The 20,748-nt window shown below is 46.5% G+C and overlaps 7 protein-coding genes across 7 annotated transcripts; 4 read left to right on the top strand and 3 right to left on the bottom strand.

Annotated features, from left to right (window-relative positions):
• Positions 1-1,126: 1,126 nt before the first annotated feature.
• On the top strand, positions 1,127-3,473 carry I302_103231 (uncharacterized protein; the record flags this gene model as incomplete). Its single annotated transcript, XM_019188603.1, has 9 exons — positions 1,127-1,795; positions 1,918-1,995; positions 2,063-2,179; positions 2,245-2,349; positions 2,409-2,510; positions 2,585-2,741; positions 2,841-3,037; positions 3,153-3,271; positions 3,368-3,473. 9 exons carry the CDS (start codon positions 1,127-1,129, stop codon positions 3,471-3,473), a joined length of 1,650 nt encoding a protein of 549 aa, XP_019048165.1.
• Positions 3,474-3,627: 154 nt separating this feature from the next.
• Positions 3,628-4,452, bottom strand: I302_103230 (uncharacterized protein; the record flags this gene model as incomplete). The annotated part of the gene is made up of 4 exons (XM_019188602.1): positions 3,628-3,676; positions 3,982-4,122; positions 4,284-4,294; positions 4,420-4,452. 4 exons carry the CDS (start codon positions 4,450-4,452, stop codon positions 3,628-3,630), a joined length of 234 nt encoding a protein of 77 aa, XP_019048164.1.
• A 362-nt stretch (positions 4,453-4,814) lies between these two features.
• Positions 4,815-6,021, top strand: I302_103229 (ribosomal protein L16; the record flags this gene model as incomplete). The annotated part of the gene is made up of 4 exons (XM_065869637.1): positions 4,815-4,988; positions 5,053-5,067; positions 5,191-5,497; positions 5,741-6,021. 4 exons carry the CDS (start codon positions 4,815-4,817, stop codon positions 6,019-6,021), a joined length of 777 nt encoding a protein of 258 aa, XP_065725709.1.
• An 843-nt stretch (positions 6,022-6,864) lies between these two features.
• On the bottom strand, positions 6,865-7,260 carry I302_103228 (uncharacterized protein; the record flags this gene model as incomplete). Its single annotated transcript, XM_019188600.1, has 1 exon — positions 6,865-7,260. The coding sequence occupies one exon, from the start codon at positions 7,258-7,260 to the stop codon at positions 6,865-6,867; it is 396 nt and encodes a 131-aa protein (XP_019048162.1).
• Positions 7,261-7,780: 520 nt separating this feature from the next.
• Positions 7,781-8,410, bottom strand: I302_103227 (uncharacterized protein; the record flags this gene model as incomplete). The annotated part of the gene is made up of 5 exons (XM_019188599.2): positions 7,781-7,846; positions 7,995-8,078; positions 8,168-8,241; positions 8,304-8,319; positions 8,393-8,410. The coding sequence occupies 5 exons, from the start codon at positions 8,408-8,410 to the stop codon at positions 7,781-7,783; spliced, it is 258 nt and encodes an 85-aa protein (XP_019048161.2).
• Positions 8,411-8,890: 480 nt separating this feature from the next.
• Positions 8,891-11,972, top strand: I302_103226 (uncharacterized protein; the record flags this gene model as incomplete). Its single annotated transcript, XM_065869636.1, has 8 exons — positions 8,891-8,935; positions 9,039-9,259; positions 9,443-9,539; positions 9,604-9,749; positions 9,857-10,321; positions 10,431-10,553; positions 10,639-10,994; positions 11,137-11,972. 8 exons carry the CDS (start codon positions 8,891-8,893, stop codon positions 11,970-11,972), a joined length of 2,289 nt encoding a protein of 762 aa, XP_065725708.1.
• Positions 11,973-12,929: 957 nt separating this feature from the next.
• Positions 12,930-20,547, top strand: I302_103225 (uncharacterized protein; the record flags this gene model as incomplete). The annotated part of the gene is made up of 25 exons (XM_019188597.1): positions 12,930-13,137; positions 13,213-13,408; positions 13,481-14,490; positions 14,569-15,110; positions 15,170-15,266; positions 15,326-15,660; positions 15,717-15,817; positions 15,879-16,041; positions 16,100-16,176; positions 16,230-16,524; positions 16,585-16,689; positions 16,753-16,955; positions 17,013-17,205; positions 17,271-17,417; positions 17,488-17,625; positions 17,682-17,807; positions 17,871-18,083; positions 18,142-18,379; positions 18,508-18,648; positions 18,726-19,101; positions 19,190-19,325; positions 19,444-19,743; positions 19,863-20,179; positions 20,297-20,444; positions 20,500-20,547. The coding sequence occupies 25 exons, from the start codon at positions 12,930-12,932 to the stop codon at positions 20,545-20,547; spliced, it is 5,853 nt and encodes a 1,950-aa protein (XP_019048159.1).
• Positions 20,548-20,748: the final 201 nt, after the last annotated feature.

Below are 20,748 nucleotides of genomic sequence, written 5' to 3'. Positions count from 1 at the left end.
ATTTGTAAACCATCCTCAGACGTTGATATTAATTGTGCGCGATGACGAGATATAACACAAGATGCCTCAATACAAATGTTCGTTGCTATTCGAATGTCGTAGAAATTTAGCCTGACATGTTAGAACTTTCAAAGCCGCTTGGTATGTCTTGTCTTACATATGCGAAGGGCTTGCCCTAGATCTATATGACACTCTGAGACTTCTTTCGAGGTTGATTGACAGCCCTTTCATTGATAAGCTCCTTGATTGAGCGATACAAGCTGTCGATCCTTTCATGTATCACTTCATGAATACGACAAAACGAATTGTAGTGAATGAGATCCAGGGGTCCACTCTAAGGATCAAACGATGGTGTCATACAGTAGCATGAATGGAAGACGGTATGGTGATGGACACTGCCAAGCCTATCAAGAGGTATCGTTATAGCGTTTGTGATTAAGGGAAGACCTCATAATGTACCAATTAATTATCATGAGTCTTGATGGACACAAGGAGCTTATTGTTTTGCAGATATCCAGATGGGTCAATGAAACATCAATTAATAATCATATATGTTATAACGTTCTGAGGCTGAAAGAAGACCTGTTAGCAGTTCTGGTCCATCCCCTTCCCCCCCCCCCCCCCCCCCCACCCCCCAAATCCTGATGGTGAAGATGGGGTTACACTCTCTCTAGGAAATGAAGATGATCTTATGATGACTCGAATCTTGTAGTGAGGTGAAATCAAGTACTCTCAATGTGCTGAATGAGTTGAAAGTCCACCAGAGGTGCGGACAAAGACCTACCAGAACAGAGAGCGGTGGCTTCAACGCGGCTGGTTCCCTCTGAGCCCAATCCTCAGAGATTGCTCAGATGATCTGCTGTTAAACTTCTGTTCACGCCGCGACAGACCAGGTATCGTGAGTCATTTTCATTTCGATACAAAAATGGAGACACAGAGGACCGAGAGAAGCTTTCAACCTTGATCGACGGATGCCACTTCATCAGCAGCTTACGTAAGATACTCTGCAAGTGAGAAATGTTGAAAATGAAACCCGAATGTTCCGTCTTTCATCATCGTCATGGCTCTCATCTCTTTGATAACTATACATATCATTCACACTCAGATTGATATACACCGGTTCAACATGTTACGTCAAGCATCCTCACGGCTACTCACCCCGGCCTTGAGGTCATACCGATCCAGACCACTATCAACCACCTCCAAAACATTTATCAAAATCAAATCTTCCAAATCCTCCCCTCCCCCTTCCAAGCCTTCCGCTACAAGTCAACCATCTCCCGCAGAGAGACCGCCCACTGTACCTGAGGACATTCCTACATCAAAGCCGTTCGAACCTATCACCTCCTCCCCCACTGGTACGACACCACCGCGAGCCACTGCCGCTGGTTCGGCTCAACCTGAACCCGCTGCCGATGGTGTCCCCCTAACTCCTCCTCAGCCCGAAGGGAACCCCCCACCCCCACCCAGTACTGCCGGTATCCCTCCCTCAGAGACAGAGACCAAACCATCAGTAGACGTGCCTCTCGAACCTCCCACGCCTGAAGCTGCTGCAGAGGAGGTACCAACAGATTACAGTAAGATCAAGCTCCCCTCTCTCGATATTGACCCTGAAGCTCAGGCGTCTATCGCTGAGCCTGAAGCGGAGAAGGAGCAGAGGGAGAAGAGGACTGGAGCTGGGAAGAGGGAGGATAAGACTTCTGCGGAGAAGACTAGGAGAGTGTGGATAAGGTATGGGTACGCTGCGTTGGCTGTTGGGGGGATTGCGGCTGTTTTGACGAAAGGGAGCGAGGAGGTGAGTTTGGGTCTCAGTCCAGCTTGGCTTCACGGTCATATCATCACAGGTGGAAGGTCTCTACGGAGACTGTCTTAGATATGTATGTTTCTGTACTGACTTGTTCTTTTTTCTGTTCATAGGTTGCTACTGGCTCTACACCCGAAACACAGGAAGGAATCGTCACTCGAATCACAAATAACATATCCGAGATGTTCGATGTGAGTTTCCAGCTCTCGGAGCAGGAGAATTGTACTCGAGGCGGTCAAGCTGATCTGGTATTCGTAGTACTTCAACAAACCAGCTTTCAAAACCCTTCTTCCTGATCCGCTACCTCCTCCTCATCAACGACCTTATACCCTGGTAATTGACCTGGAAGGGTTGTTGGTCCATTCATCATGGGATGTGAGTCAGCTACAAATCCCCATCTTTGAGCTAGCGGTGAAGCTGATTCTTCTGGGATACAATAGAGAGCATCAGGATGGAAGACCGCCAAGAGACCTGGTGTAGATTACTTCTTGGGATACTTATCGCAATTCTACGAGATCGTCTTGTTCAGTTCTGCGCCTCTCTATGTAAGTTAATCCGTTCGCTTGAGGTAGTCAAAAGTAGCTGATAACTTGTATGATTGCAGACCGCTGCCCCTGTAGCTGAGAAGCTAGATCCATACCAAGCTTACCTACCTTATCGATTATTCAGAGAAGCTACCAGATACGTTAATGGGAAGGTCGTAAAGGTTAGCTCAAACTTCCGTCTCATTCTAAGAAAGGATAGATGACATGAGCTGATATGTTCGTGGGTCGATTACAGGATTTATCATACCTCAACAGAGATCTTTCGAAAGTAGTACTGTTAGATACCAACGCTGAACATGCCGAACTCCAACCTGAGAACTCGATTATTATCAAACCATGGAACGGGGAAGTGAGAGATAAAGGTTTGGTAGAGATGATTCCTTTCTTGGAGTGTGAGTGATACTTTCCCTCCCTCCTCATATATGTAAACAACACCGGAGAAAGATTTTAGTTTCGAACGATTTGCTTAAATTTGTGTTATCGTACCTTAGCAATCGGTATCTTCAACCCCGCCGATGTACGACCCATCCTCAAAGCCTACGAAGGCAAGAACATTCCCGTGGAATATGCCAAGAAAGAAGCAGAGGCTAAACAAAAAGCCGTTCAGGAATGGGAGAGGATGCACCCCTCTGCTGTTGCTGGAGCGGGAAGTGGGTGGTTGAGTAATGTCTTCGGGAGTGTTGCTGCGGTGAGTCGAGTTTACCTCTTTGGTGTATCAGTAGCTTTCAGAATCCCAACTGTGTCGTCTGAGGATGGTAGCTGTGAATGGAGTGATGCTGATAATCTACGTGATGTGACTATAGCCCGGTCAAACGAGACCTAATCAACCTATGACCTACCTCGAGCAGAAACGTGCTCAGGCTCAGAAGATATATCAGGAAGAACAGAAATATTGGGCTGAACATGCCGACGAGTTCAAGAAGTGAGTGAAGCCAGACTCCCATTCCACAATCTTTCTATCCCGAAACACGTTTGTCTTGCTAGAACTTAAGTGATATTGACTTGTTCTATTACGCAGACTGATCGAAGAAGACAAACAGAGACAAATAGCAGAAATGAAGGGATCATTATTGGGAATGCTGGGAGGACCTAGTAAACCCCAAGAAGCTGAACAGAAAAAGTGATCGTTCTGATATGAAAAATCTCTTCGATTGATAGGGTCAATGGGGGATTGCGACGTGAGAAGTCCAATGTACTTTATGCCGTATTCAATGCAGATGCATATATTTTTCACCCCTCGTACTGTCACTCTCGTATATCATGTTACGTCTATACCGTTTAATGCTTCTTGTCTGATCCCTCGGCTTCGGAGACGAATTGTCGGATGCTGTGGGGTAGACGGTGAGATTAGCAAGGTTCGCCTCTCAATATGATATTTTGCCATATGAAAAAGGGTTATAATTTCAATCTTTTGAGATCCGTATTCCAATCACATATACGAGGACGACTTTGATACCCCAGACGCAATGAAGTAAGATCCTCGACCGGGAATAATATTCCATTTTCTACCGCATCTTCTCTCCATTGCTCATTTCAGAGATGAGATTCCCTTCAAAGGACATCCACTTATGCTTCACTCCTCCCTTATATCCCTCACCAGCCTACACAATACAAGAGAAAGATGACACTCACAAATCCTCCTCCTCGGGGGTCTCACCAGTAATGGTCTTATCCTCTTTAACAGGTACAGGAGCAGATGAGGAAGACGACTTGTCACCTCCGCCCATGGATGAGACGGCGATACCGACGGTGGCGGCGATGGTGCCGAGAACGCTGCGATGTGGAACGTAGAGGTATGGAAGGGGGTTTCAAGGTATTTGAGTCGGATGTATTGGAGAATGAACGGTAATGTAGGGAATCATGGTCAGCACAACAGTTCTTTGACCCCGATTTCCTTCCTTAAGAATCGATTTTCCAAGTATGACGATACTTACAGGTATTCGTTCTATAAGATGAATGACAAAGTCAGCATATGTCCCATCTAACACATTGCACCGGCCGAAGAGTCTCTCTCTTTACACGGGATCTCCATAATGCCTAGAAGAACATTGCAGAGGAGGCTCTACTCACCTTGATAGCTCGACCTGCGATGTTGTAAGACATTTTTGGTGTGTTTGGGGTAAGCTGAGATGGGTAGAATGGATAGGTAGGATGGGTCGAAGATGAATGATTGTTATATATTGTTGCTTTGTACGAGTGACTACTCATGCAGAACCAAGGGATTCCGTCGACCAAGATGAGATGCACCAGTACCACCACTAAATCAAAACGCCGAAAATACCCGAAAACGTGGTACTCGCACAGTGGTGGTACATCGCTCTCTCGAGATTGCAAGATATTTCAGAACAGTTGATGCATCTATCACCTGTGAACTGTGTTCATGGTATCGAGCATCATATAGACTACCCACAGCACTCCAGCAATCCCTACCTCAACTCCCTTCAAACTCAGACGACACACGCAAGATGATCGGCTCAATCACCTCCCTCCTCCGTCCATCCTCCATAGCTTCTTCCTCAAGATTCACCCTCCCTCTCTTCCCTAAACCACCTACAGCGTCGATACAGCAAGTGAGGTATAGAGGTCAGCTAGCACCTAAGAGGACGAAATACAAGAAAGCTGCCAAGGGAGCGCCAGGAGTGAGCTGAAGTCTTCCCGATGGCAACCAGAAGTCTAGCTAATATCGTTCTGATTTTGGAATAGACTCAAATACCTATCGTATGTGTCCGATTTATCAATTCCCAATTCCTACTTCACTATCCCTCATAATGCTACATCATACCACCTAACCCTCTCATCTACCGTCAATAGAATCAGAACTGATATCTCTTCATACGTTAGGGAGGCTCACTAAAAGGAACAACCCTCCACCACGGCACATACGGCCTCCGAGCCTGTTCGTCCGTCCGAATATCCGCTGCTCAACTCTCCTCATGCCAAATGGCCGTCCGAAGAAAGATCAAGCCCGTAAAGGGGGCTCAGATGTACCTGAGGGTATTCCCCGATATCCCCGTATGTGTGAAGGGTAACGAACAGCGTATGGGGAAAGGGAAAGGGTCGTTTGAGTATTGGAGTTGTAGAGTTAGTCCGGGGAAGGTTATTATGGAGATTGGAGGTGGGGGGATAAGGGAGGAGATTGCTAAGGCTGGTGAGTGAGAGTGACTTCCAAGTGAAAAGGAACAGGGTTGGCAGTAAAATGTTCTGCGATTGAGGAGAAGAAATATCGATTTGGATCTGAAGATGGCATGACAATTATCAGAAATGGTCAACCTTGCAGAATGTGTTTCATCGGTCAAAACAGGGAGACATATAGGCAACGAGCTTGGAGGGGCCAACGCTTGTGATCAGGCATATAGAGTATGTAGCTGATAGAACAACCTCCAATCTGCAGCCCTCAAACTAGCCCAGGCTCGTCTCCCACTCCAAACAGAATTCATAACCCTCTCCTCATCCCCCCGACTAGGCAAGATATCGCACGATGACCTCGCTTCACCATCTTATGCTAGACCTGTGCCCAATCCGATAGTAGAGCTCGATGCGAAGGATGAAGGTCGAGCTAAGGATGTGGTCTTGGGAAGGGAGGAGCAAGAGATTGAGGAATTGAGTAGGAAGTTGGAGGGAGCTGTTTTGGATGAGATCAAGCCTGCTGGAGGAGCGGAAGTGCGGGCTTAGATGAATTGTAGATACATTGCATGTATCTTATACATTCTTGGTCAACCTTGAATGATGCAAGGGTATATGAATAGTAGCATCAAGAAATGTCCATATTATATAAGTATCCATTCGTACAATAAAGGCTTTGTCAATCCCTACGCAAGAATGGATAGGAACGGAAGCCTCCTATTGCTCAAAGCACTCCAATCGAATGAGCGATATTCAATCCTTTGAGAGTATACTCCCACTCGTCCTCTGGCGCCTTATGCCTTGCCTCGTCCGTACGTCCATCATGTTGCTCGTGATCAGAGTGTGAACCGCTTTCATCCGATCTTTTCTCCTCCTCAATTGTTCCTAGAGATGCTTGATAGGTATAGGATCTTGTTGATTTGCGGTGTGAAGATCTTGATGGGTCGGGCGGTAAATTTAGATCATCCAATAACGATAGCATGGGATCATCCAGTGCAGTGAAGGTAGATGACGACGAGGTGTTGTGTTTGGTCTGCGTTTGGTTTGACATTGACAGGCGTAATATATGGGATTTCACAGAATGAACAATGGTCGACACGCTGCGCAACTGTGCAAGTATTTATACCGTTTCAGTCCACAACAGCGGGGATGCAATCGCAATCGCAATCGCAATGTCTTCGAAGAGCCATGGCATACAAAAAGGATGGTCGAAATATCAAGAACAAAGGAGGATAAGCCATGGACTGATATAGCGAACACCACTCAGAAGATGTACAGTACAGTAGCGTCAGACCCACCATCAGCATACGGGAAACTTGGTTCAAATTATTTGGACTCTTGTGGACCGTTAATACAAAAGAACGATCGAAAGGAGATATCACCAAGCTCGGATCAAAGTATTCCACTAGACTGAGCAGCTTGCACACCGTCATCCCGTCTTACCCATTCTTCGTCCTCCCCATTATGGCCTACACCGTCTCTCGCGAAAACCGGACTGACCTCCCCTCGTTCCGGAGTGGCATCCTCGCGAGTACTTGGTAAAGTAGGTTCATACTTGCTCTCACTGTCGGCAGACGCAGACAGAGGTTGCCCTTTCGATTTCGATTTCTGTTCTCGGCTCTCGCTCGTGGTGTTAGAGCCAGGAACGATAGACTTCAATCCATCGCGCGTTGAAGATACGAGGTCGGCGACGATACTGGTAAAGCCTGTTGGGCTAGCAGAAGCGCAAGTGCCATATGTGGTATATCGTGAGGGTGATAGAGTATTGGATCTGTTTTCAGAGGACATGTCTCGTTCGGTCTCTACAGGCATGGAAAGTGATGATCTGAGTTGGTGTATTTAATGTCAATGCCTACTCATCTGAATCAAGAAGTCAGGCGTGAGATATCCGCTCTGATTCTAAGACGTAGTTGTTGAGCCAAAATTTATTAGATTGACGAGATTGAGCGGTCTTCAAAGTTGGGCAAAACAGATGAGAGGTAGGTTGAAGACTCATCATCACAGGGGCAGGAGGCCATGCGTCATAGGACTGTCATTCTACCCTCGCGTGTGTCAACTCGGACTCGCTGTGGACAAGCAATTACAAGAAGTTCATCTGCTGCTCGCCCATCATTACATCCAAGTTGATGTCGCGATTAAACCATATCTGCCCCTTTTATCAGTACCATCGAAGAAATCAGTAAAAATGATGATGGAATTGAGCACATGTGATCCTTCCCCCTTTGAGGGGTTGATTCGGTCTATGTCCGTACCAATCTCTATTTCCACGCTGACCAGAATGAGCCATGCTGCATGTACTGTATACCGTCTAATGTACCCTCTCAGTGTCCCATACTGAGTTCGTGGCGAATTCCTTCGGAGCGATAGGGTCGGTCTGTAAGTGGTAGAAAGATATCAGCTCAACAATCCACAAACAATCCAGCATTGGGTCTCTGGTTGAGACGCCTATGCTCTGAATACCTCCCACTCCTTCTGATGCTCGCTTTCCAATAAAACAATTTGTCAAATGACGTTTAACTCACACTTTGTCCCCTCAGCGAACCCGTTAACCTCCTATCTCGCTCCATCATCATCGTCTCCCATGAATCGAGATTATAACGTGGTGGCTATGTTGGAGAGAGCAGATCAGTCAGACGTTCCAATCGAATACCATTCCCACTAAAAGTCTCTGTTATAGAGCAGGGCAAATACACACCTTCCCGTCGTTCGTTAACCTCTTAGCAGTGTTGAACAAAGTTCCAGTCGCACCAAACATAACAGTCAGAAGACCTATATTACACACATACATTCATCAGACACTTGCATGGTCCATTTGGGCATAAGTCACGCACCGAAAGGTATCAAAGCCTATTAGACGGAATGCCAACATTAGCACTTCACAAGACCGAGATAGAGATAATTTGGAAGACTGATAGCTCACCTCCCAGGGAACAGGCATTTTCGATTACTACTACGTTTTCGCGGGTGTAGAGAGAGAGTTCAAGGGGTCCGGTGGTATGTCCGAGGATGCAAGTCGAGGTGGTCGTAGGTGGTAGTGTATATTGTGCTTTTGTATGTATGCAGAGGGTGGTGTGGTATGGTATTTATGAGATAGCTTGATATTCATTGGTGTGTCGTTCATCTCCTCTCATACCGTTCACTCGTAGGTAGAGTTGGGATAAATACTGGTAAATCCGGTTGAAATTAATGGTTTGACATGTGACAACCACGTGTAACGTAGATCGACGAACAATGTTGAATGGAATGTTGAAATGGTCAATGGCCAACTTTCGAGTCAAACGGTGTATGCATCCACCTTTGGGTAATGACAAAGAGGCCTCAAGCATCGGAAGACAAGGGTACACACAGTCCTAACATTGGCTACCCACGGTACTATAGCTGGTAAGAAATTTGTGCGGACAGAAGTGGGACAAGCAAAATGCCACCTAAGAAAAATCAACCTGCAAAGGCAGAACCCAAGACGGTATGTCCACTTTTCTCTCTCAGCTAGACCGTAAACCTCGTCGTAACCCTGTTATCGTAGCAAGGAGGGATCGAAGCTGATCATATTCATGGAACACTTGTAGAAAGCCGACAACGTCGACGAAGCGCCCCTCCAAGCTGTAATCTTAGCAGATTCTTACAACAGACGATTTGAAGTTCTCTGTTCGGATCAACCTAGAGTACTGCTTCCACTATGCTCGACACCGCTCTTAGCTTGGACGCTGGAGAGTCTTAGTCTGAGTAAGGTTAAGCAGGTGTTTGTGTTTTGTGGGGTGCATTCTGATAAGATTAGGGCGTTCATTGAGTGAGTGGTGTTCTGTTGTGGGTTGAAGTCAAATTGCATCCCTTGTCCTTCCCTATTCTCATTATAAACCTTGTCCATCCGATCAACGAGATACACTTCAATCTCATCGTTTCGCTAGTTTTATCCGCGCTTTACTCTATTTCGAACATCGAGCCATTGCTAATACGCCCGGTGATATTCTAGGACATCTCCCTACCGCCATACCCTCGACATCCAATGTCTATCCAGTCAAACAGCCATGTCGGCAGGAGATGCCCTGAGAGAGCTGGACGATATGAGTGTAAGCTCGAAATCCTCTGTAGCTGCAGGGAAGAAGCTCATCACTGTTCTTCATGACTTGTCAGGTGCTCAACGCTGAAAACCCATTCATACTGGTCCATTCGCCGATAATATCAAATTATGATATCTCCAAAATGGTAGAAGCGCATAAGAAGAGGAGAGAGGAGGATAAGAATTTTATTATGACTATGGGAGTGGGACTAGGTGGAAGGTGAGTGGGTTTCTCTTTATGTCCTGGCAATTCGGTACCCATCCCAATACAATCATACTGCATTAACATGAGCTTACATCGTTTGGTCTCTCCCCGTTCGCACCCAGACGCCATCCCGAATCACCCATCATGCTCGTCCACCCCCCCTCCTCTAGATTACTGCACTACGTCCAAAACCCCCTCTCACCCTCCCAACCACGTCTCTCCATCCCCTCCCAACTCTTCCTCGACCCCTTCCCAGCAAATATCGATACCTACGAAATATGGTCCGGCACACCGTCCACCTCCGCATCGGGGTCCGGTAGAGGAGGGTACAGAGATCTCGGTGTGGATATTTGCGAGGCGGACGTTCCTGCGCTGTGTACGGAGAATTTCGATTATCACGATATGAGGAGGCATTTCGTTAATGGGGTGCTTACCTCTGAGCTGCTGGGGAAGAAGATTGCGGTACATCTGGTGGGGAAAGATGAGTTGAACGGCGAGGAGGAGAGGCAGAAGGGGGATGTTAGGTCTGGGAATGGGGGAACGTATGTGGAGAGGATTAGGGATACGAGGACGTTTGGGGAGATTACGTGGGTGATTTTCTTTATGCGTATCATAGGTGGATGATGTCTTGGATGATAAGTAATGATGAAATGGGCTATGAGCTAATATTATTTGTTGGTTTGGTTTGTCTGACAGTCGAGACGTACTTCGAAGATGGGCGTTCCCCTTGGCACCAGATAACAACGAACCTGGAGGAGTACAGTATGAGCTCAGAGCAGGAAACGTGTATATCGCGAAAGACAACGTAGTACTCTCAAGGTAAGTTCAGCTCGCATCTCTATGTCTCCTACCAAGGTTGCGTAAGGATCCCTAGCTAAAACGGTATATAATATCCATTTCACAGAACGACAACCCTCTCCGGACCATTACTCATCGGTCCAAGATCAGCCCTAGCCCACAATACACGTATCCACCAATCCACCCTTGGTGCCGACTGCTCCGTTGGACCAAGTACGACCATCTCCCAATCGTACATCTTCGACGACGTTAGGATAGGAGCGAATTGTACGATCCGGGAATGTATTGTCGGTGAGGGAGTCGTGGTTTCTGATGATGTTGTTATTGGGAAGGGGGCGTTGATAGGGAATGGAGTGAGGTTGGGTAAAGGGACGAAAGTACCTGATTTCGCGAGGATTGGGAGGGAGAGGTATCGAGGTGAGGGGTATGATTCGGAGGAAGATGATGAGGAGGACGAACGAGGTGAGCTGGCTTGGCTTTCTGCTCAAGAATATGAGTCTATCTATACACTCTACTTCCATTCCAGTATTCCTCGGCATGCTGGTGGCAAGAGTCTTGTATAAGATGTTGGACGTCGAGATCTTATGCTAATTCCCTTACGTAGACGACCACCTATCATCCCTCGGACCCGACTCAACAGGGTACCTATGGCCCAACGAAGAGGAAGAACCCGCCTCAGACTCAGAGGACGAAGCTGAAGATCCCTATGAACACCCACGGAACAAACAGCTTCTCCAACTTGGCCGACGTCTCTCAAACGTATCATCGTCGAGCGTCTCCCTCTCCACATTATCCAAAGCATCCTCTTCGGAAGGATCCATCGCGTCTGTCTCATCAGAGGCATCTACTCTCCCTGATCTTGCACCATTATCGCTCAACCAGGGACCGAGAGAAGAGTTCTACATTGAAGCTAGGGAATCGCTCGCTAGGGCATACGAGGAAGATCATAAAGTTGAGAATGCCGCTCTGGAGATGAGGACGTTAGTTATGGGAGAGAATGCTGGACAAGACGCGGCGAGAGAGGAGATACTCAAGTTCTTCTTATCGAAAATTACTCTTCAGGGTGGGGCTGGTGAGATATTGAAATCCGCCACGTCAATGTTCTCAAGATGGGGTGGATTGGTCCGTTCATTCGCGACGTCCGATTTCACACTCATCGCTATTGATACGCAGAAATACTGTGTCGAGAATGAAAGTTATAGATCGTGGTTTGGGATAATCTTGAGAGGGTTGTACGATTCAGATACGATTAGTGAGGATGAGCTTATAGATTGGAGGGATTCGTCGGTATCGAAAGGTGAGGGAACGAAAGATGAGGAGGAGAAACGAGGGTGGTTGGAGGTTTATGGGAAGGGGAAGCCTTTTGTGGATGTTTTGGAGAGTATGGAGAGTGATGAGGATGAGGATGATGAGGAGGAGGAGGAGGAGGATAGTGATTAGGGTATGGGGAGGGGGTTGCATTATTCAGATGTTATGCATTTTCGTATCAATGACGGATCAGTAGGCGTGACACCTTGCATCGCGATATATCTGCTCTTACGACGCGTAGGTACGAATATCTCAACAGAGGGGTTCCCGGCTGTAACGCAGAGACTGGGCTGAATATCTCGACGAAAAGAGACAAAGGACAGAAGTATCTGGCTGTACAAGATAGGTACAATCATCACTGGGTTTAAGATGTGTGATGTGACCTGTGGAGAAGATGTAACACTTTACATCAAGCAATACGAACGACGGTGATTGAGGGCTTCTTCATAATTATGAACGATGGACAGAGAATGAACACGATTGATCGATTGATTGGTTCTTACAGTTCTTTCGCGCCCACATTATACATGCCAAAATATACATCCAACTTGATTACTATCTGATCATTTTCTATAGTCGAGACGACTTTGTAGATATGTTGCAAGGCTACTATCAAGAAACTGACTATTATAATATGGATTTTCATCCGGGCCAGCAGCTAACGAAACCAAGCTTTGTGGGATTGAGCCTACTATACGCACTATTTGAAAGGTATTAATCCTGTGTGGATATAGCAAATACCAGATTAACGAAGTGCGATCACTGTAAGGAGAAGAAGAGGAAGAGAAGAGAAAGAAACATGATATTGATCGGGGTATGGATGTTTGGGAGTAGGAGGGGGTGCGATGAAAAGTTTGGTGTGTGTTGACTTACGTAAAATTACTGCTACGAACACGTGTACCGGTTGACGTAAGGTCCGAAGTACGAGTAATTGTCAGGTGAGTGGACGTGAGGTGGACGTGAATGATTAAACCAAAGGAAGGGTGGAAAGAGTTGAACATTACAAGAATAGTAGTACAATCATAAATCATAATATAGTACATTGGGAGAGAGTCAAGAGAAGAAGGGTGACTGGACCCACCATCCAACATGTCACATCCGCCTCATCCTCACCAACAACCTCTATCACAGGGGTATAACAACGGATATAATCATACCCAACAGTCATCCGCCTCATCATCATCATCGAACGGTCATTCGCAACATCATCAGCAACATCAACCCCATAGAACATACGATGACCCCTCCAACCTGCTATCAGTATACCCATTTATGACTTATGCCCCTACGGCAAGAGGTGAGTCAGCGTCTAACCTTTTCCCTTTTCTCCATTCATGCATATACCATTAACCTGCTACTATCCATTCCTTAGTCGCTCAGCACCTATCACCCCATACCACCACTTACCCTCCTACTCCCTCTTCCTCCGACTTGTATCCACAGTATAGTCAGATCCTAAATAGACTGGGCAACCCGACTACTATCGAAGATTGGGCTATGCGCCAGGCTGCAGAAGCTAGATTGAGAGAGATATTGAGTGATACTAGAGGAAATAGCTATTCGCAGCTGTAAGTTATACCTTGTCCTTTTCCTGTTCCTTTTTTCTCCTTCTATGGAACTCGTACTTATCGCTTGTCCAGATCAACCTCTCATACTCCTCAATCATATCAACCATCTACACCCACATCCTCCAATTCATACCCAGGTCCATCCTCTCAACCATACCCCATCCCATACACCTTCCTTCCTCCTTACTCTTCCCAGCCCACCTCAAACGGTCAATTACAGACGCCCATCTCAGCTAATGGATATTCTCCAATCTCCCCTCAACAACAGACACCAGCATTCCAGAACAGCCCTCAAGAGTATTTCGAAACTTTCGTTAATACCACTTTGGCTAGACCTGACCCTCGAGCTCAAGCTCAATCGCAGACGCAATCACCCCCAGTATCTGCTCTCTCTCGATCTCAACCTCTCGTCGCTCCCCAACCTGTGTCAATGGACGCCGTACCTGCACAAGCCGGTCCCTCGAGGGAAAGACGTACCTCCCCTCGAAGGTCCACTCCCACACTGCCCACAATATCTACCGCCCAACAAGCTGGACCATCCGTCGAGAGACGTCAATCTCCCAGCACTTTCCCAGCATCAATGACCAATATGCGATCACCCAATCCACTTTCTTCCGTAGCCTCCACCCCAATCCATGAAAGGATAATGCAGTCTAGTCCTGTTTCTTCACCTGACCCATTAGGACCATCACCAACCAAGAAATCCAGGAATAATAACAATGGATATACGGATAGAAGTAGGAGTAGGGACATCTCGCCTTCCCTAGCTGGAAGGAAGATCACACCTGATATGGAGCTTGGCTCATTGTCCATGAGAGATCAAAGAAGCAGTAGTGAGGAGACACCCAAGGCGAAGGGGCACAGGAAGATCGTAGAGGTCGTCATCCCCACGAGGAAGAAAGTGAGACCAGACGATCAAGCGATATCGGACGATGAGGAGGAAGAGGACGACGAGGGGCTGGATTGGGGAGAAGATAAAGATGGGGATTGGAATATGGATGATGGTCGATATAGAAGTCCGCCGACGGGTAGGGCAGTGTTGCCCAAAGGCAGCGGTAGGACCGGTGAGAGGGATATGAGAAGTGAGTGTCTCGCCTGAATCAGCTGTACTGTCGTCTGCGTCGTCTGCAATGACATATGGAAGCTGATTCGTCGCCCAGGCTCATGGCAGAAACTCGTCAACCTTCTTGAAGATATATTCGAAGAATCCGATACATTCCCTTCGAACCCTACTTCAGGCGATTTAGCAGGAAGTAGGTTCTTCTCTACGACTACGAAAGACGGTAGTGTACCGCTGTTATCCTTCCAAGCTATAAAGAAGGTATCATCGTACGTTACGAGAGTACAGTCTGCTCGTAAGAGGCAATCCTCAGGTAATGCAGATGCAGGGGTAGGCCAATGGGATCCCGAAGTTATGGGTAATATCCTCAGATTACTGGAGAGAAATATGAGGGATATGGAGAATCTCACGGTGTTTCTGGAAGACAGGAAACCTACCACTCAGACAGGGGAGGGGAAGAAGAAAAGTGCCAGTAAGAAGAAGAAGGATACGCCTGATCCGAGTGGAGATGATATTGAGGAACTTGGACTGAGCGAAGATGCGTTGGAGAAGCACGAGAGCATATTGGGGAGAGTAAGAGATGGGGTGGGCGCTGCTGAATGCGTTTTGGTATTGCTTGATTCGGAGGGGTTATCGAAACAGGTAAGCTGCACAATACGCGCGATCGAACAGGCAGCTGATGAGTGAGATATGATTTGTAGATGTACTCTGAGGATCTACTTACTACTAGCGTTAGTGTGGTGAAAGAACAGATGGAGAAGGTTATGTTCCCCATTGTGGAGGGTTTGGCCGGCGAGAGTGAGTGGCGAATTCGTTCATACTGGACAATCAGGCTAATTATATCTCACCCTGTATAGAGATATCGTCAAATTACCTTGCTCATATCGTCCAAGCCGAAACTGCATCGTCTAAGAAAGGCAAAGCAAAAGCATTATCACCATATTTCTCTCACCCCTCGCTTTCTGCTATAGCAGCTTCGATCATCTCATCAATTCCTCGTTTAACCTCTATGATAAGTAAACCCCAACTTGCATTCTCAGATTCATTGATCATTCAGACTGTATACTTGGCGATTGGACCTTTGTTCATCAATGAGCCAATGCTGAAGCGAGGCAAGAAAGATGCGACGGGCAAAGAAGGTGGAGGGGTCATGAAAGGCTTGAAGATGGAGGCTTTGGGATGTCTAAGAGGGGTGAGCTGCAGGTTCAGTATCTTTCCATTTGAAACTCGGCTGACTTGGGTGAACAGGCATTTGCTCGATATGAAGATCAGAGACAGTGGATTGTAGAGGAGATTCTCAGCTCGCTGGTTAGGATACCGGAACAGAATCACGTTCAAAACAAATTCGAGTATGTCATCCAGCTGCCCCATTTGAGGATATGTTCAGTATTAGCTGATGTCAATTAACAGACTTGCCAATGGAAAGTCAATACATACCATCTCAGCACTTTTACTTCAGCTCATTCAAGCTTCGGCCTACGGTACGATCGATAGAGTACGAAAACTGCATTCTTCAGCTGCTGAAGCTGAGATGATGGGTGTGAGCGACAAGAGGGTGAACGTTCAGGAAGAGGTAGGCTAAGAACATTGAGGATTGCATATGTACAGCTTTCACTGATCTGGATTTGTAGGAAACACGGATTTGTGCAGACACGATTGAAAGTGCATTACGGTCTGCTAGGATAGTAGCTGGATATCTGGTACAGAAGTAAGTTCACCTCAAATCTCTTGGTAGAAACCGTTGTTTATGATCATGTACAGGTCGACTACCACCAAAGCTACGAAAACTTCTCATGATACGGAATACAAAGCGATCCTGGACCTCTTCCTGAAAGATCTAATGCTTGTCCTCTATCGACCCGAATGGCCAGCTGCTTCCCTCTACCTCACAATTTTCTCTCGAATCCTGATAGTCTCGCTGGAAGATCAGAGAAATGGTCCAGAGAGTACGGCTGCCAAGGGTATTGCGCTAGATTATCTGGGTGATATAGCTGCGAGATTGAAGGGTTCGGGGCTGGAGATGACTGGAGAAGGGAAGATAGCTACATTGGATGAGGTGGGATTCCTTCTAGTCGACTCTCTAAAGGCTGTGATAGCTGATAGGGCTTTGGAGCAGGTCATCGCCAATGTAGACGTGTCAGGGTTGAACAAGCTTATCAAAGCTCAAGAAGCTATCATGACTTTCTTATCCTCTGCTGCCAATGAAGATGGATCTTTGAATGTGAGTTAACGGATCCGTTGCATCTCGCAACTGTATAACTGACATATCGATTGGTAATGTTAGTCCTCTCGCGATATGGCCTGTATGGTCTGGGCTCAGGAGTTGCAAGGCGCTATCAAGAAGTCTACATCGGTGGTAGAGAAATTGGCTTCGGAGAAGGACGAAGAGGCCCAAGAAAGCAGCCAAAAGCTTCAGAGTATCACTACTACCCTGAAGAATACACTTAGGAACGTTTGGATGGGAGATGAAGGGTTATTCGAAGTACAGTGAGCTTCTCCATTCTCGGTTAACTGAATGGCAGGACAGCTGACACATGTGGACAGTGATCCACGACAAGGGGAAGTCGCCACTTCTGCTTCGATCGCTGTATCCCGTGGTAGACAATTGCAAAATGCTGTTGATCCGATTCTCATTGCTCTTCTGGGGGTGCTCGATAATCCCGTCGTAGCTCTTCGTTCGAAAGCTTTGAGAGGTGTTGGATCGGTCATTGTAGTTGATCCTGAAGTACTCGGCTTGGTGGGTCATCTCATCATCACCATGATCGTTTCAAGGACTCACCTGATAGAATCTGACATCTACAGCCTCAAATCCGTCAAGCATTGGAAGATCGGCTGTCCGACCCTTCTCCGGCAGTACGAGATGCAGCTGTAGAATTGGTCGGGAAATATATCGTTCAAAAACCGAAGTTGGCCGCTGAGTATTATCCTCACATTGCTCTTAGAGCTATGGTCAGTTATCTCCCTCTGTTTTTCTTTGTAAATACTGTGGGTGTGGCTGATATGCACATCGTGAATACAGGATACCGGTCTGGGTGTAAGGAAACGAGTAGTCAAGCTACTCAAAGGCATCTTCCCCAATATGGAGATAAGGGATATCAAAGTTGATATTTGCTGTAAGGTCATTGAACTGACCGATGATCAGGATGAGGGGGTGAAGGTGAGCTGTCTTATCTGTTTGTAATCGGAGATCAGGTAGCTCACGACAATTTGTAGGAACTTGCGATCAAGACTTTTACGGAGCTGTTATATACCTCTGGAGAAGATGCAGCTGGGATGTTGGTAGATATTCTGGGGGACTTCAGAGGGAATAATGGATTATTGGAAAGAGCCATGGATGGGGTATGTCTGCTTACTTTATCACAAATCATATATGTATAGCTGATACTGAAATCTTGTACTCAGGTATCCACCGAATGCGATTCGACAAATCATAAGAGCCGATTTGGTCAGACGATTGACTCGCTTATTACTCGCTTGATCGACGCTACTGAAGAAACGGAGTTTGACTCGTTATCGCATGTCAGGGCTATTTGGTTGTTGTGCAGGAGTGATCCTGGGCAGATCGATACGCAGAAAGCTGGTGTTCTGCACTCATATCTTCGAGCTCCTACTAACGTGAGCTGCCTCGCCTCCTTCGATCGAAGGTACCAAAGCTGACAAGGAGGACGAATAGTCCGACGATCAAGCTACCAACGAACTCTTACTGAAGATTTTCCGAAAATGTATACCTCACATGCCGAAGACCGCCTCGACGTTCGCATCGGACCTGACCAAGAAACTCATGCCTATGATTTCGAAACCTGCTGGTGGGTTTCAGGCGCTCCGAGAGACTATTGGGTGCTTTTGCGTGGTTATTAATTGCTTGACGAGGGATTGGGGGAAGTTGATCAATGTTTTGAGGGCTTGTGAGGGTGAGTGGTACCTCCTCGCGAACTTCATTGGAAAGGGAATGAAGTGGACGCGACTGCGGGATGTTTGAGGAATATGTTCATGTTGAGTGCAAGAAGTAGGCACATGAACTGATAAGATCACGTTATAGCCAAAATCCGGCCCATTCGATCACAGTTCCTTAATACCGGTACTACAACTGCACCAAGTCAGGCAGCGTCTATGATGTTGTATATCACTGCGCTGTTGGTGGAAGGATGCAAGCTTGATAATATCGCTCAAGAGGATGATCGTGGGTAACACTTTCACAAGCTATTGATAGACATTTCCAAGTGAATTCGCAGCTGATATCTGTTACTTTACGAGCAGTGGTAGACCTCGAACTCCGTAAAATCACCTCATCTCCCATCTCAGTATACTTCTACGAAGTCTACCTGGATTTCGCGAAACTCCCATCGTTTCAATCTGCAGCGACCATCTGCATTGGATCCCTCTTCCGATCTTACCCCTTCCTACTACAGCGAGAAGAAACCACAGAATGGATGTTGGATACTTTCAACTCGCAGAATGAAGATAATAGAGCACAATTGCTTAGTGTGATCCATGAGTTCCTGGCTTCGGAAGTTGAAAGAAGGACTGAGAAGGGAGCTAATACTGGGAAGGGGAAGAAGGGAGAGAAAGTAGAGAAGAAAGAATTGGGATTTGAGATGCTCAGAGGGGATGCTAAGGAATTGCAGGATTCAGAGTACGTTTTACATTCTATCTTACTTTACTAGCCTTGGTAGCTATCTCATTGTCAGAGGAAGCTGATGGAGGTTGTCTGTCCACTTTAGTCATTCCACGACAATTGTCCAGAATAACATCGAACAGATTTTTGATTGTGCTCGATCGCAGAATTCGAATACTCAGAATGCTGCGCTGGACGTATTGGGTTTTGTGGTAAATCAGGGATTGTATTCACCTGTTCATGTGAGTGTTGCATTTTCTCTCTGTCTGGCTTGAACGAGAGCATAGGATAGTACTCCCTACGAATGCGTGCAGGCAATCTTCGAAACCAAGATAGCTAATTCATCCCGTTGCGTGACAGACCGTACCGATACTCGTAACACTCGAAACATCCTGCGACCCCCAAATCTCCGAACGGGCCTTATCACTCCATCAAGTCCTACATCAGAAACATGCCTCGCTGGTTACGGTGCTATACATGGAATCTGCCAAAGCGTCTTACAGCTATCAAAGAAGTTTGAGCTCTGAACCGTCTGGGCATAGGAATGGAGTTGCGCTGTTGCAGAATTGGTATAACCTCTTGAGTGAGAAGAGGGCGTGGAAGATTGATTTTTTGAAGGCTTTAGCTAGAGGGTTTGATAGGGATTTGATCGGGGATTTGGTGAGTTATTTTGCTTATTCACAGAAGACCTTGCTTTTGTGCAACGCTCTCTGCTCTTGTGGGGTATCATGATGTCTCACATCGGGGTCGAACTGATTTTGATTGATTGGATTCCACAGGACCCAAACTTCGTACTGTACCTTGCAGAGAACTTGGCAACTTTCGAATACAAACTCCAAGAAGAACCTATGACTATCATTGTCTCTCTCCAAAAGATCATATCTACCTGTACCAACTTGATTTCAATCATGGAGAAGATCAACTTGCAACAAGTTCCACCCCAACAACTCAATGACCCTATTCAAGGAAGATCGGTGAAGATTGATGATGGTGAGAATGCAATCAAGTTGGATGGACTGGTCAATTCAAGTATCATCATGTCCCTTGCGGTGGGATTGAAGAATCATTTGTTGAATCTGTATCATTTACCTGAAGAGTGAGTTTGGCTTTCTTTCTCCTTCCTTCTTTTCCCACGATCTGATCCTAGTGCGAATCACCTGGTATTCATGTATGATATATGATATATCAAATGCTAATATTGGGTGTGGTATAGTAAATGTGCAACCCACGTACCAGGCAAGAAATCGACGATAGGCGATAAACCCACTCAACGACGCGGTGCGGCAGTATTGGATTTGAGCGGGATACCGTACGTGAGGGGTGTTCAGACTTTTGGGGAGTTTAGGGAATTACAATCTGGTGTGAGTGTTTCTCACACGCTTGGCTCAACAGTGTAGAGCTGATAGTGGGCTGTAGTTCTTACGGCTGATCCATGAGGATGGGTCTTTGGCGGATCTGAATTAGAATTCGTGTTTAGGTCTTTTCTTTCTCACAAGGATTGATCTGTTTGTACCTTTTATTTGTATGTCTAGTAACGATATTTGACATGAAATGATGAGGTTTCGATGATGATATGTTATGTACAAGTTGTATATATACAGTATGTTATGCACATGTCATGGCTTATATGTGGGCCATGACGATATAGGTCTGTGGGTCTGTGGG

This window comes from Kwoniella bestiolae, chromosome 2 (genome assembly GCF_000512585.2).
Source record: "Kwoniella bestiolae CBS 10118 chromosome 2, complete sequence".
NCBI classification, from domain to species: Eukaryota; Fungi; Basidiomycota; class Tremellomycetes; order Tremellales; family Cryptococcaceae; genus Kwoniella; species Kwoniella bestiolae.
This window is presented reverse-complemented; position numbering and strand designations above follow the sequence as displayed.